Genomic DNA, 14,985 nt, shown 5'->3' on the forward strand with positions numbered 1-14,985 from the left:
TTATATGCTGAATACACAACATCTGCATTTATCTGTGCTTATAACATTTCTTCCTTTTGAACTACGAGGCAGAATCATTGAGAAAAGGTGTCTTTAACAAAATTGCAGAACAGGAAATGGCAATAAATAAATAAATTATGACATTTTGATTTATTAGAATGACAATTAGCTCAGAGTGGACTGATTATTCAGAGTACAGATGGATGACATGCAGCAAGAGCATACAGGAACTCATGGCCATTTGAGACAGTGTACGTGTTGTAAATAACATTAGGAATATAACACAAATATGTCAGAATTTCACAAAAACATCAAAGACAGACAAGTTAGAGTTAAGTTTATATACTGATCACATCTGAAGTTCAAATATTTGCTTGCCAAAAACAAATCAATATGGTCACAGTATTTATCAAGTCACTATATCAGCAAAAAATGATACAAACATAAATCAACTGAGGATGTGCAATTGGTATTAAAAAAAAATATTATCAACAATAATAACAGTCCTCTGTAAATTCTGTGTCATTACGCTCAGACATAAAAGTACCAGTGTATTTGTTGTTTTATCTGCTTGAGATATGAGGTTTGAACATCAGTGTCAGACTAGTTTAATTCAGATATTGAGTTAACTGAGCATCAGATCATGTGTACTGCTGCACTGGAACTTTACATTTGGTGCATTTAACCCCAAAACAACAAAGCACTGTGACCATTTACAAACAGCAATATCACTTATTAAAACAGATCAAACATGTTTTAATAAGTTAAAAGTACTCTGCTAAAATATCATTCTATAATTGATGTGACCGTTATTAAAACAAATCAGTACAGACATGTACACACATTGAACAGAAAGTCTGTTTCTGTGAAAATGTTTGGTTTGTTGACACACAAACATGGCTTAGCATTTACAGATACAGTGGGGCAAAAAAGTATTTAGTCAGCCACCATTTGTGCAAGTTCTCCCACTTAAAAAGATGAGAGAGGCCTGTAATGTTCATCATAGGTACACTTCAACTATGAGAGACAGAATGGGGGGGGGGAGAATCCAGGAAATCATAGGATTTTTAATGAATTAATTGGTAAATTCCTCGGTGAAATAAGTATTTGGTCACCTACAAACAAGCAAGATTTCTGGCTCTCACAGACTTGTAACTTCTTCTTTAAGAGGCTCCTCTGTCCTCCACTCGTTACTTGTATTAATGGCATCTGTTTGAACTCGTTATCAGTATAAAAGACCTGTCCACAACTTCAAACAGTCAGACTCCAAACTCTACTATAACCAAGACCAAAGAGCTGTCAAAGGACACCAGGAACAAAATTGTAGACCTGCAGCAGGCTGGGAAGACTGAATCTGCAATAGGTAAGCAGCTTGGTGTGAAGAAATCAACTGTGGGAGCAATTATTAGAAAATGGAAGACGTACAAGACCACTGATAATCTTCCTCGATCTGGGGCTCCACGCAAGATCTCACCCCGTGGGGTCAAAATGATCACGAGAACCAGAACCACACGGGGGGACCTAGTGAATGACCTACAGAGAGCTGGGCCCAAACTAACAAAGGCTACCATCAGTAACACACTAAGCCGCCAGGGACTCAAATCTGCAGTATCAGACGTGTCCCCCTGCTTAAGCCAGTACATGTCCAGGCCCATCTGAAGTTTGCTAGAGAGCATTTGGGGTGGAAACATCATGCTTTTGGGCTGTTTTTTCTGCAAAGGGACCAGGACGACTGATCTGTGTAAAGGAAAGAATGAATGGGGCCATGTATTGTGAGATTTTGAGTGAAAACCTCCTTCCATCAGCAAGGACACTGAAGATGAAACGTGGCTGGGTCTTTCAGCATGACAATGATCCCAAACACACCGCCTGGGCAACGAAGGAGTGGCTTCGTAAGAAGCATTTCAAGGTCCTGGAGTGGCCTAGCCAGTCTCCCGATCTCAACCCCATAGAAAATCTTTGGAGGGAGTTGAAAGTCTGTGTTGCCCAGTAACAGCCCCAAAACATCACTGCTCTAGAGGAGATCTGCATGGAGGAATGGGCCAAAATACCAGCAACAGTGTGTGAAAACCTTGTGAAGACTTACAGAAAACGTTTGACCTCTGTCACTGCCAACAAAGGGTTTCTTAAAAATCTGACAATGTGATTTTCTGGATTTTTTTTTTTCTCTCTCATTTTTCTCTTTCATCATATACCTATGATGAAAATTGGAGACCTCATCTTTTAAGTGGGAGAACTTGCACAATTGCTGGCTGACTACTTTTTTGCCCCACTGTATCTGTAGTATGAAATTAAACATCAAAGTCAGATAAACTATGCAGTATCCCAAGACTCTTGTCCTGGCATGATAAAAATGGAAAGACAATCTATTCTATTTGGCATCGCTGTTTAGCCTTTCATTTTAAGAATCTATTCACATTAAGCTTTTTTCACAATATAAACATGTCTGACTCGAGTCAGTCGTTTTTACCCTCTGTTTTTAACACCAACAGATTTTTCAGTCTTAATTAATGCCAAAGCACAACCATTTTAAATATTAAAGGACCACATCACAACTTAACCATATCAGCACAAGATCAAAATTTGCTTCCTGTTTTTCTGTCAGCATATAAATAATCATCATTATGTATCATGCCTGATATCAACAGTTTGCAGAGAATGAAACTTCTTCCAGTGGACAAAATCTGTAGAAAACTCTGCAGATGGAAAAAATTTAAATGGCGATTTCCACAATAAAAGGGGCTTCTTTTAGGATTGTGAGCACCTTTGTTACATTGTAAAAATCAGTCACTGGGACATAAAATAACCTGACCTGAATAACTTTTGATAGTTATAAATTACAACATGTACAATACAAATAAAGCTCTACAATTAACAAGAAAAGATTCAGATTATCTAGGGAATGCAGATGTGTCTTACAGTAAAGGAAGAGGTATATAAATCGACACAAAGACCTACAGCTAACGGAGGGTAAAAAGTGAGAGCAGAAGCCTTGTTGTTTGAAAAAGCAGAGCCCCGATGTATAAATACCAAAGAATAGGTGTTAACATCAGCTGTCAGTTCACATGATAATATAACCTGGGTGAGAGTCTGCAGGTGATCAACTGGTACACCTGTTTAATATTAGCTCTCCTCTTCAATGACCTTTCATACAAACAGGCCAATATATACAGTTGGCCCAAAAAAACAAAAAAACAACACAAAAAAAACCAACACAAAATGTTCCCATGTTAAAATTAAATAAAAATTATTTGAATGAGCAGCAGTGCATGCAGATTTTCTGGTCCTGTATAAAGTAAGGCACCAGAGGTTTCCAAAATTCACTTGGTATACAGTATATATGTATAAAACAACAAAATTTTTCAAGTGTATTAAAGGCAGTCTATGAGTGCATACAACAGATACTGGAGTCATGTGGAGTCATCGGTTTTCAGGCTGTAGTACCGGTTATCTTCTGCAGCAAAGGGATCTGTCGAAGAAGAAAACATTATTCAACCTGGGACTGAGGCTCTGAAATAAACTCCTGTGAATTTCTCATAACTAAGTTCCATGACCTACATCTCCATTCAATGTTTTTTAGGTTTAGGGCTATAATCCAACATTCAATCCATCAAATGTATGAAAAAAGCTGTATACGATCCTTCAGAGGACTTTCACTGTGAAAAAAGTCCTGTGTTTTCTGACAGAAGCATATCTGTCAGCATGACAGAAATTCAGTTTCTGAACTGTGAGAAACGCTGGTATTGTCATCACATTAACAAAAAAACACTGCAGTATGAACTGGAGGTGTGGAGTTTTAAAAGATGTGGGCATTAACAAGTCAGAGAGCATCTACTCTGGACTAAAAAACACAATATCTTTGCCTCTGCTTCTTTGATTTTCACCGTTATGTCTTTCCCACGTCCCCCAACTTTATCAAAGTGCAATACTGAATCACTGAAGTACCTATTTGATTACATCCGGAATGACAAATTATAACCAACCAATGAGAAAAGTCTTTTTCCACAAAAGCTTTATATATAATAAATCTAAGAGGAAATTAAATGACATTAGCACTTTCAAAAATAGAAGGAAGTACACAGACAAATACAGAAACATCAGGTAAATGACGCAGACTTTCTGCAAGACAAAGCTAGGAAGTCATAGTTTTGGCCACCAACAAAACATTACAATTAGATTTGATTCACTACCCTCATTACATTGTTACCTATATCTATATTATAAAACATGCTTACCTTTGTCAAATCCACTCCAGTGAGAGCATTGACAGACACAGGAAGTTCAGCCAAAAGGCGGTTCACCTCACCCGTCACACGGCTGCCCTCCCCACTCAGGATGACAATCTCGTCGGTCTTAGCTAATGGAGCTGCCACCTTGGACGCAATCTGCAAAGATGCGATTAAATGTTGACTGTAAGCAGGACATAATCAGAATTTCCCATATTAAGTAATCAGTGATCATGTGATACAATACAGTCATAGTCTCATGATGTATGAGTCATTAAGATGAAGCTGATTTTGGGTTTACAAGCTGAATATTGTAACAAAGCTTTCTACATGGCTGTTTTCCCCTGCTTCCAGTCTTTTCGCTTTGGCTCAGGAAAGCGCCACTAATCCACTAATTGCAAGGTCTGTGGTTCAATTTCCAGCCCCTCTAGTCCACAATATCCAGTGTGTGTGAATGAGAAGTATGAATGCAGTGTAAAGTGTAAAGCCTAGAAAAGCACTATGTAAATGCAGTCCATTTACTATTTGCTGAGCTGAGTTGATTTGAGAGTGGTTTCAGTCTTTGCAAGAAAGCAAATAAATGTATTTTCAGAAATGTTGAACTATCCCTTTAATACCAATGCAATGAGATAGCACTGTGTTTTTACTGCTACAATAACTATAGTATGCTGAGGACATTTTTAAATTCATGTAATGACTTTATGAAAATTCTCTCTAGTATGTTAATCAGGCACTAACCAAACCACTAAAGAAACAAGTGAACTCTTGGGAGAACCTGTCTGTGTTACCTTGGGCAGGGCCTCGAGGACCAGGGCAGTCTTAGCTGCCTCTCCGTACTGCTGGTAGGCCTCTGCCTTCAGTCTCATCTTCTCAGCCTCTGCCTTGCCAACTGCCTCAATCGAGGAAGCCTCCGCCTCACCGATCTTCTTGATCTTCTCTGCCTCTGCCTGAGCGATCAGCACCTTTTTCATCCTGTTGCAGGGGAAACATGCAGGTGAAAATAACAACTGATTCATCTGTCAACATATCTCACAATCAAAAACTATTGCTGCTATCCTGCTTGGCTCTACCTTTCCAAATCATGTTTCTGTTTGACAACTGTGTCATGAATTTTGTGATGGCAGTACTTAATGCCTGATACAGAACTCTTTAAAAACATTTACCTGGCTGAAATTTGGTCCAAGGTGCAACCAAATAATAAACCTGCTGGGTGACATGATCACAGCACAGAGAAATGTGGCACAGTGAGTACTCTGCTGTTGTTAGTGAGGATGCAGGCTGGAGGGACAGGTTTCAAGCCTGTGTGACAGATGTGACAATCATCCATCCTTCTAGTATGTCCTTAAGGAAGACAAGACATCTCTACCAGATGTACAGTGATGCTGCAGCTCTGTGGTTTGAGCTCTGATCTCCCTGTAAGTTGTGGCCAATAAAAAGATAATAGCAACAAACACAGAGGGTAAAAGCCCTGAAGCTTAACATGACTGGACTTTAAAAACTGCAGGAGCTGACAGATTTGTTGAACTGTGGCGCAGAACGTTACAATACATCTTTAAATTTGTTGCAACGTTCTTTGCTGCTGTCACGATCAAATTGTTTTCACTGTTTCTCTAATTCACTGTTTAGACCAGGCTCTCTCTCCCTCTGCACGTGAACCATTACAACAGTAACGCAGATTTTGCACCTGCTTTTCTCAGATGTTGACTGTCACATTTCCTCTGCTCCCACTGGTCAGTCAGCAGTCATACATCAGATGTAGTGGTGGTTTTCTTACTATTTACATTCCTTCCTCCCACATTTTATCTTTGAAATATTTTGCCCAAACCCAAACCATTTTTCAACAGTGTCTCTTCCCTCCTTTTACCTGTTCAAACCCTGGCTGTTCAGTACCTAAAAACAGACCACAACCACCAATATGTTTACTGCTCATAAACAGAGGTCACTGCCATGAGATAATTAAATTCACAAGGCATGTCTGCCATGACGATTATGAGGTACAGCTATAATATTGTTATTAGAGTGTCCTGCATTTTGGCTTTACCAGATTTTTCAGATGTCCACTCTTATTAGTTTGCTAAATCATCTCTTTTAAATCAACCACAGACCACTGTGTCGCAATAGGACAAGAGGATTGGGGACTGTGCCAGTTCTCTCAGTGACTGTATACCTTCTACTGACAGGTGATATTGGTTGAAAAAGCTCACAAAACTGACTGAACAGCCTCTTAAATGAAGGGTTCTCACTCACTTCTGCCCCTCAGCCAGCTGCTGCATTTTGTAGGCCTCAGCCTCAGCGGGCCTCTTGACAATAGCAATGAGCTCCTTGTCAGTCCGGTCGATCTCTCTCTCCTCAATGGCGATCTGTTTCTTCCTCTGCACCACTTGGATCTCAATTTCCTCCAGACGGATCTTTTGCTGCTCCTTGGCTGCCTGCAGCTCGTACGCCAGCTGGGCTTCTGCTTTCTGAAAACATCAGCACAGAGACTGTCACATTTCTAAACGCACACTCACCTGAAGTAACACACATTTTGTCTGAAATATAGTTTGTCCCTTTTGTTTACCCATATGTAGTTTTGTCTGAGCTCTTCATTGATATTTTATGATGTTGACATTTAACATTATGTCACACATATGTGCAAATTAAAACCTCAGGTACCCACCTTCGTGTTGACCTCCTGGTTGAAGGAAGCCTTCTGCAGCTCCAGTTCTCGTTTGGAGTCGGCCATCTTGGTGTCAGCCAGGAATTTGACGTCCATCATCTCCTTCTTACATTCTGCTTCCTAGGAGATGATAAAGAGATACAGCGGTGATCAGTTGGTTGTGCCTGACAGATTCCACTTCTCAGAGTCTCCTGCCTGCTAGAGCCTCCTTACCCGTATCCCAGCATCCCTCTCTGCTTCAGCCACACCAATGTCTGCATCCCTTTGGACGGCTGCAGTCTGGGTCTTCCCAAGGGAGCTCAGGTAATCCAGTTTATCATACACATCCTGCAAACACAGAGAAACAGATCAGACTATAAACTGCATAGACCACCTTCCAGCTCAGTATCCACTGAATTGCAGGAAACTGAGTGAAAAAAAACAAAACAACTAAATAATAAAAACACATTTATCTTAACTATCTAACATCGGAGTGCCTAACTGAGACAACGGATTTGTCAAAATCCTCTTTGGCAGTGAGGTAAACAGCCATTGCCAGGGAATGTTTCCCAGTTAATGAAGTGATGAATGAAAATATTGACATAAAGTCAAAAAAAAAAAAAAAAAAAAAAAAAAAACATTCTCATAACTAGTGCTCATTTCAAAAGTGACTAACTCACTGCATCCAGCCACCACAAAGAAAATATTTCATGTTTTCTAAATACCTAATTTCACTCACTACTGACTAGGGCAAATTTTTATCAAGTGCTCAGGTAGTGGGTAGAGAGTGGTGTTTCACCTACACGCAGACACTTCTATCTATACATGGTAACAGATTATTGATTCCCCCTCCTGCACTGAGGGGTTGCTTGCACAAGAAAACACCTCATTATAACTGGAATGAGGTGTTGACAGTGTCGTCTGATTAGTGACAAGGTCTCAACAGTAGAACGAGGAACATTCATGTCTGATATGGATGTTCACCAAGATACTTTTAACAAATGATATCTACATCAACAGAGAAACTGCCATAAGTATGTTGCTGTTTTGGATCAGGAAGACGTAAAACAAAAAATACAATAAAAACAACCCACAAATGTCTGAGGACTCCGCTAATGAGCTAACTGGTCCTGACGCATCACAGAAACCATCGCAACCTGGACTAATTGATGTGATAGAAATGGACTCTGGGCTTCCAGCAAAGCACTATAGTCAGCCGCTGTGTCTGCACCACTCTTCAATTAGCTCTAATCAACAACAGTGAACTCTACAGAGGGAGTCTTCTGCCAGTCAATTATCAGACTCATGAAACCCAGTAGAGAAGTCAGAAAAGAGCAACTTCCATTCTAGATAAAAACATATATACAATAAATGGTGTTTTATATTATGCTTTTAACGTTAAAATACAAATACTTGCTGGTATGAACGCATTGTATTTCCTGTATTTCCCTATATATTGGGCTCTTAATGGAAGTTCATGCATCATACACTCACAAACACAATAACGCACTTCAGAGCTGCATTAGGCTCATGGATTACCTCACAAACATAAACCTGTTTCCTTTCAGAAGAAGTGTTTCAGTGAATTTTACCACAGTGCCATTGAAGAGGTGACCATTAGGGGAAGTCAAATAAATGCCTCTAAATGTCTCTTTCACTTTATGTGATGACTTGTCGCCCATAAACAAACTTTGCTTTAAGACGTTTACAAGATGATGTTGCCATTATCTAGTCTTTCCATTCTGCTAATTATGCTTCCTCCCCTCCTCCTCTTCTCTCTCCACACACCTTGGATCGGATTCTGTTTATTGAATGGTCAGCTGATCTGATGAGAGTGTAAACAGGGCACCCAGGCTGCTGTGGAAACAGCTTTACTGTACTTGTAACGTAAGGCAAAATATCTACTGTATGGGAACAGGAATGACCGTACCAACAGTAGCTCAAGTATTACTCATGTTTACTCATGAAATAAAAAATGAGTCACGAATGAATCACAAAACAACTTTGTTTAATCTTTCTCTTACAGTCCTGTACAGCCACACATTCATAGTTGTCATCATTAGTCCTGACATCAGACTTGCTGTACGTGTGGTCTTTCACAAACTAAAGTTATAGTTTTTAATTAAGCTAAAGGGCTGATACTTGTTTTTAATTGCTGCCTCACATCCCTTCAGTTTTTTCCAGTAATAAACACATATTTTTTATTTCTATCAATCTGTGATGCCCTGATGCCACAATATATCAATGTTCAGTGTGGAGTAGCAGTCAACAGGCACCAAGTGTTTTTCTTCTGTTACCATTTCTTATTCATACACATTTGACAGTCACAATGGTACATCATGAGTTGTACCTGTCAATTCAAAATGATGCTAGACTGAGTGAGTATGTGCCATTTGGTGAATACATTCCCTCCATACTTACATCTGTCTCCTGCCTGGAGGAGCAAAGATGCAAGGAAGAGAAGAAGGTAAAGGAAGTGGAGATGTTGGCTCAATAAACACCAATGGAGAAAGGCAGATTGGCATTCCGTTTTGGCTTAACAATACAGACTGTACAATATAGCTGCTAATTAAGGTCAGAGCACTGTGCAGTGTTGACACTATTCTCTCAAAATGATGGTAGTCATGGTAATGACGGTAAGAGAAATTGTTTGTGGTGTTACGAACATAGTAAATCGGGTGTACAGCTCTACTAACCACACAGGAAAAGACAAGACCAGCTTTAGTGCTTGTAATGATCATTCTCTTCCATTCTTTAACATTTAACTAATTCTCCAACTAAACTCTTCCTTTTGAATATAAAATACTCAAACCCTGTAGAAAGGTGGCAATACAAAATTTTGTATTGTGGCCGTAGCCTGTCACAGCACCTTCAACTTACCTTAATAGTAAAGCTGAGAATCTCAATCCCCATCCTGCCCACATCTGGAGCTGCTACCTCCCTCACCAGTCTAGCGAACTGGTCCCTGTCCTGATAGATCTGCTCTACAGTCAGGGTACCTGCAAAAGAGAAACTCCTTGCAACTCACAATGTAACAATCCAGCTGCAACAGTTTTCGTATCGAGTGCTGTCCATTTTTGTTTTTGAACAAGATGTCTGGGATTTATGTAGAAACTAGGGCAGCAGAATTTTCTTAACCTTTTAGAGAAATGGGTAATCCTTTATATCAAGCGGCACAAATGCCAAAGAGTCATAAGATTTTTTTGAGATAACAATATGCATGACAGGTGCTACACTGCCACCATGACAAGTCAGCGAAGAGCTAAGATGATAAGTTGTTTAATTCACTGAAAAAAGACAATCAATCAATTTTTAAAGTAATTTTTCAAGCAAAAACACCACATATTCCAGCTTTTCATCTATGTGTCCTAATCTGAACAAACACACAGTTAAAATGAAATGAATGCCTATACCTAGAATGGAGCGCAGATGTCCCTCTAAAGTCTGCAGAACCACAGCTTTGATTTCCATCACTGATTTACCCAGAAACTGCTCACAGGCCACTGCCAGCAAGTCCTGCTCTGTCATGACTTTCACCTGAAGAAGACACAGTAAGGGAGTGAGGTCAGCTCATCTGGTGACAGACCAAACTCTCAACATCTGGACCCAGAGTATGGGATAAGCTTTACTGTCACTATAACAGTGTTAAACATTAGAGTAACAATGAAACATATCAGTAAAAATGACAGTTTAAGCTTTGGGACGTTTCTTTATATAATACAGAAACATATCCAGTTGTGATATGCTGATCTATGAGCAGACATTTTGTGACAGAACTTACAATTTGAAGGTCGAGAAAATCTAAACATCTTTAACTAAGCAGGTATCAAATGTGTGTGATTGGTGGCTGTTAATTGCTAACATTTTTCAATGGAAATCCATCAGCAGTGTCAGATATTTCCTGTCAAGTCTACTTTTTTCTTTTCTTTCTTAACCACTAGTAGAAACTAATCGATTTCTCATAAAACTCTTGACAGAAACCAAATAAACAGATGTGGTAGTAGTGGTTAATGGTAATGAGGGCTGAGCTGTGGTCTTACCTGAGCCACCCCCGTGACAGTAATGGCTACCCCCTCTGCTGTCTCCACATCTTCACATCGGGGCTGCAGAGTCATGATCTCAAGGGTTATCCTACAACAAGGATTACAGTGAGTACACTGGATTCAGATGTATACTGAACCCTTACAGTGTCTGACCGCAGCTGTGTTTGTGTGCCACATGTCATAGTTAAACCAGATTGAAGAGGTGGGTTTATTTGCAACTGTAAGCAGATATGTCTTATTCTTCCTAGAAATGAATAGAGAGCGAAATCTGGTGTGACAGCACCAGTGCAGTAAATTACAACAGAACATTACTTGGGAAAAAAGTAATGGAATATTTCATAATCTTTGCAGTGACATGTGACAGGGCTGTTGAACAGTGCTGTGGAATATTGAAATAAAATGTCTGATCTCCTATTGGAGCTCAACTGGCCAACAGTAAATACAGCAGAAAACTGATTTGGCTTTTGACACTGTACATACCAGAGAGCAGTGCACAGTGGAAAAAAGGGAATGTGTGTATGTAGAACAGACTGAACAGGAAAAAGGCCTTTGATGTGTTGTATATTGTGTGTAATATGAGACAGAATATGGTGGAACAGCTTGCCTACTGACTGACTTCCCTACAGATAATGGGACTGACTTCCCTGAGGAAATTCAAGACAGCAAAAGCCCATTTCAGCTGTGGTCTGTTTAAAAACCTTGGTCATTTCACCCAAGTGAGTTTGAAAGAGAGCCTTTACTAGCATAATCCACTTATGTGTGATGAGTAGGACTTGCAAGCACAAAAGCATTTAAAGCATTTAAAGGAGCTGCTAAAAGCAATTTGAACAGAACATAAAAACATTATGTTGTCACCTTTGGGTGTCTGAGAGGAGCCACCAAGCCCAGGCCCAGCCTCCAACGACATAGGTCTTTTCAGCAGAGCTACAACAACCACCTAAGAGAGGAGGAACACAAAGTTTTATTTCAATCATCCAGTCACTTTGCAACATCAAATATCATGTTAATATCAAACTGTAGGAAAGGTAAAACAAAGCACAGAAATGTTGGTTGGATTTAACATAAGCTCCACCTCTAGCTGAACACTGAGCAGTCACCTGATTTAGTTAACTTTCAGGCTGTGTGAATAAAAGCAAAGCAATAACCTATTATTGTTATTGTAACTGAGCTATAACTTGTTGAACACACCTGTAATAGTACAGAGGGTCATATGTTTTAGACTGTGTGTTTACATTCACTCATGTTTCATTTTGGCTTTGGCTCCTCTGGATGAAGTCAAACCCAAGGTGCAGCTGTGTAAATTGCGTCCTTTTCTCTCCTCCCACTGAGTGGATGCCATCCATGAGTTTTGCCACTTGTGTTTATGTGTAGTATGTGTGGCTATATACACAACATCCATTGCATGTCTCATCTTGTTGCTGTTCAAGTGTCTTCTTTTCTCCCAGTAATAATGACTTAATTTTACACTAATTTTACACTAAGTAAAACTGACCTGTGAAGAGGCAACAGCAGGGCCAACCTTTTCCCAGCTGCCACAAAGTACTCCTTCAAATATTGTACCTTTCATTTGGCTTTTTTATTTTAATTAAATTCTTATTCATTTGACTTCCTGAATTCTCCACTAATTATCCACAGCTATTCAGTGGTGAACAAAGTATATTTACCTAAGTACAGTTTTGAGTATTTGCATTTTACCCTACTTTATACTTTAACTTCACGACATTCCCATGGGAAATATTGTACTTTTTATTCCATCACACTTATTTACCTGAAACTTCAACTACAGCTTTAACAACATATTGTTAAAGTTTACACCTGTGATTTACAATCTTATGAGCATGTGACCCTTGATTTAAAAGCAGTGTCTAGTTGGAGGCTTTTGTCATGTTTCAGATGTTTATGAATTGTTAAAGTTTTACCAAAACGAGATTTAGTCTCCAACACTCTCAGATGGTTCAATGATCCAGTATTTCACATAAAAAAATCAAAAGATTAAGTCCAGAACAGCAACACGAATGTGTGAGTTTTATTTGTAATGAGGTATTTTATAATGCTGTATGGATAGTTTTCCTCAAGTAAAGCATCTTAAATACTTCTTCCACCACTGAAGCTGTTTATTTACAGAGTTGATGGGGCATGAAACCCGCCCCCCTCCAGCTGTAACATCATGTGGGCCTGAATGAAACCACAGACAGCCCCCAAACACCGGAGATTACTATGCATGTGTTTCTGGTTTTGTATTTAGTTATAATTTGTGGTTAATTAATAACCGACGGTGCTTTTTATACTTAAGTATCTGAACCGTTATTTCTAAACCAAATACTGTCGGTCATATGACCTATCGGTGCTAACGGTGTTAGCTCTGCTCAGCTAAACCGTGAATGAAGGCAATACTTAACGTCACAAACACGGATTTGGTTTAATAATTGAATAAAGAGGCCAGACATTTTTAGCAATGGCAAACAACAGCTAGTGATTTTGCTGCAAACAAGAGCAAGATACGACGTTGAAGATAGCTTCCGATTCGTAAGTTAAGGGGAGAGTTAAGGGAATTTACACTATTGTTGAGTACTTAACACTAGTACTCAATAGTAGTATCTCCCTTGGCACACTTAAGGATTGGATGAATGTTTCACAATTTGACAGCGGGTTTTAGGCGGTGTTACGACTCTGTACAACAGTAAGAGTCAGAAGAAACGAAGAGTCGGTTGGTCCCTTAACTTCCCCCTTAACTGCCGCATCGGAAGCTAACTTCAGCGTTGTCTTGGTTAGCTATCCGTTAGCTCTGGTATCAACGTTAGCTTGGCGAAGAGCGCAGCACCTACCAGAGACCACCAGAGCCTCGTTTGGACCCACGGTCAAACAGTTCCCCATGGCGACTCGACACAGCAGCGGACGGAAGAAAAAAACAGCCGACAGTCGGATCCTTCACTGAGCTGCTGGTGCAAATGTGTGCGAGATTTAATCCGAGTGTGACTGATGTGAAAGAGTCTTAGCGTCCAGTCCGACGACAGCAACGACAACAGCCCCCGCCCCGCCTAACGACACCGGGCTGACGTAATGCGTCAACACGGGGGACTACCGAGGAGGCCCCGATAAAATAAACAAATAAACAGCAGGACGGACAGCTAAAATAAATATATTCATAAACAAATAGAAAAGAAGAGCGGTCGATATTATATTTTCATATCGTGTAGTTAAAGAGGAAAAGGGGAGAACTGCCACACATTATATTACAGCTCCTATTCTCACTGTATAATTAAAAGATTAAGTGTAATAATTAATAGGTTCTTCATTAAACATGAGATATTATTCTTTTTTGATCCATCTACATTAATACGTTATATTATAACGTGATTGTATTGTAGTTCCTCCTGAAGATGATAATAGAGTAAAATAAATCCCTGTGGTGTGGGTGTCCCCTATCGTATTGTCTCCTACACATCGCAATAATATTTGATAATGAGTGAAACTCATAATGTCTGTAGGCTGTGATATAATGTGTGTAGCTTCTCTTCCATTTTTAACCTTTAAGAAGAGGAAGGACAAAGGTTGTTAATACTACTTTCCCCAAACTTCAGTTTGATTTATTATGGGCACTGTGTAATAAACCTTATTTATAATGCACCTTTTAAAACAAAGCAAAGCAAATAGCTTTATATAGAAAAATCCAGATGAAACAATTCAGCACAATTAAATATGTCAGGCTTCTCAAAGTACAGAGAGCAAATAAAAACCCAATGTGCTCACTAAACAAAACCTCAGCTTTCTAGTACAGTAACATCGCTTTGGGAGCTTTTATGCAGGACAAGTTGTTTGAATATCTTGTAAACAGTTTGAATTATAGATAAGAAAACAAAAGACTATATTAACTTTGGCACCACCTAGACCAGCTACATTAAAATGCTGCTTTCATATTAATAAATCAGAACTATGATACTTCTCTACTTTGGTGAATTTTTGAGTGCTGGATTTTTATCTATATTGTCTATTATGGAGAGTCAAAGTGTTTAAAATGAAATAAATAAGACATTATTAATTACTTAGTCAGTTGGCATGGTTGTTTATTTCTATGTGT

The 14,985-nt window shown here is 39.3% G+C and overlaps 1 protein-coding gene across 1 annotated transcript; it reads right to left on the reverse strand.

The window, feature by feature from the left end:
- Positions 1-131: 131 nt before the first annotated feature.
- On the reverse strand, positions 132-13,951 carry flot2b (flotillin 2b). The gene is made up of 11 exons (XM_018660548.1): positions 13,733-13,951; positions 11,763-11,844; positions 10,905-10,995; positions 10,278-10,401; positions 9,745-9,863; positions 7,099-7,212; positions 6,886-7,005; positions 6,474-6,688; positions 5,015-5,198; positions 4,236-4,385; positions 132-3,469 (listed from the first exon to the last, which is right to left on the reverse strand). The coding sequence occupies exons 1-11, from the start codon at positions 13,779-13,781 to the stop codon at positions 3,431-3,433; spliced, it is 1,287 nt and encodes a 428-aa protein (XP_018516064.1). The 5' UTR covers positions 13,782-13,951; the 3' UTR covers positions 132-3,430.
- Between the last annotated feature and the right edge of the window lie 1,034 nt (positions 13,952-14,985).

Source organism: Lates calcarifer, linkage group LG21 (assembly GCF_001640805.2).
Source record: "Lates calcarifer isolate ASB-BC8 linkage group LG21, TLL_Latcal_v3, whole genome shotgun sequence".
Lineage (NCBI taxonomy): Eukaryota > Metazoa > Chordata > Actinopteri > Centropomidae > Lates > Lates calcarifer.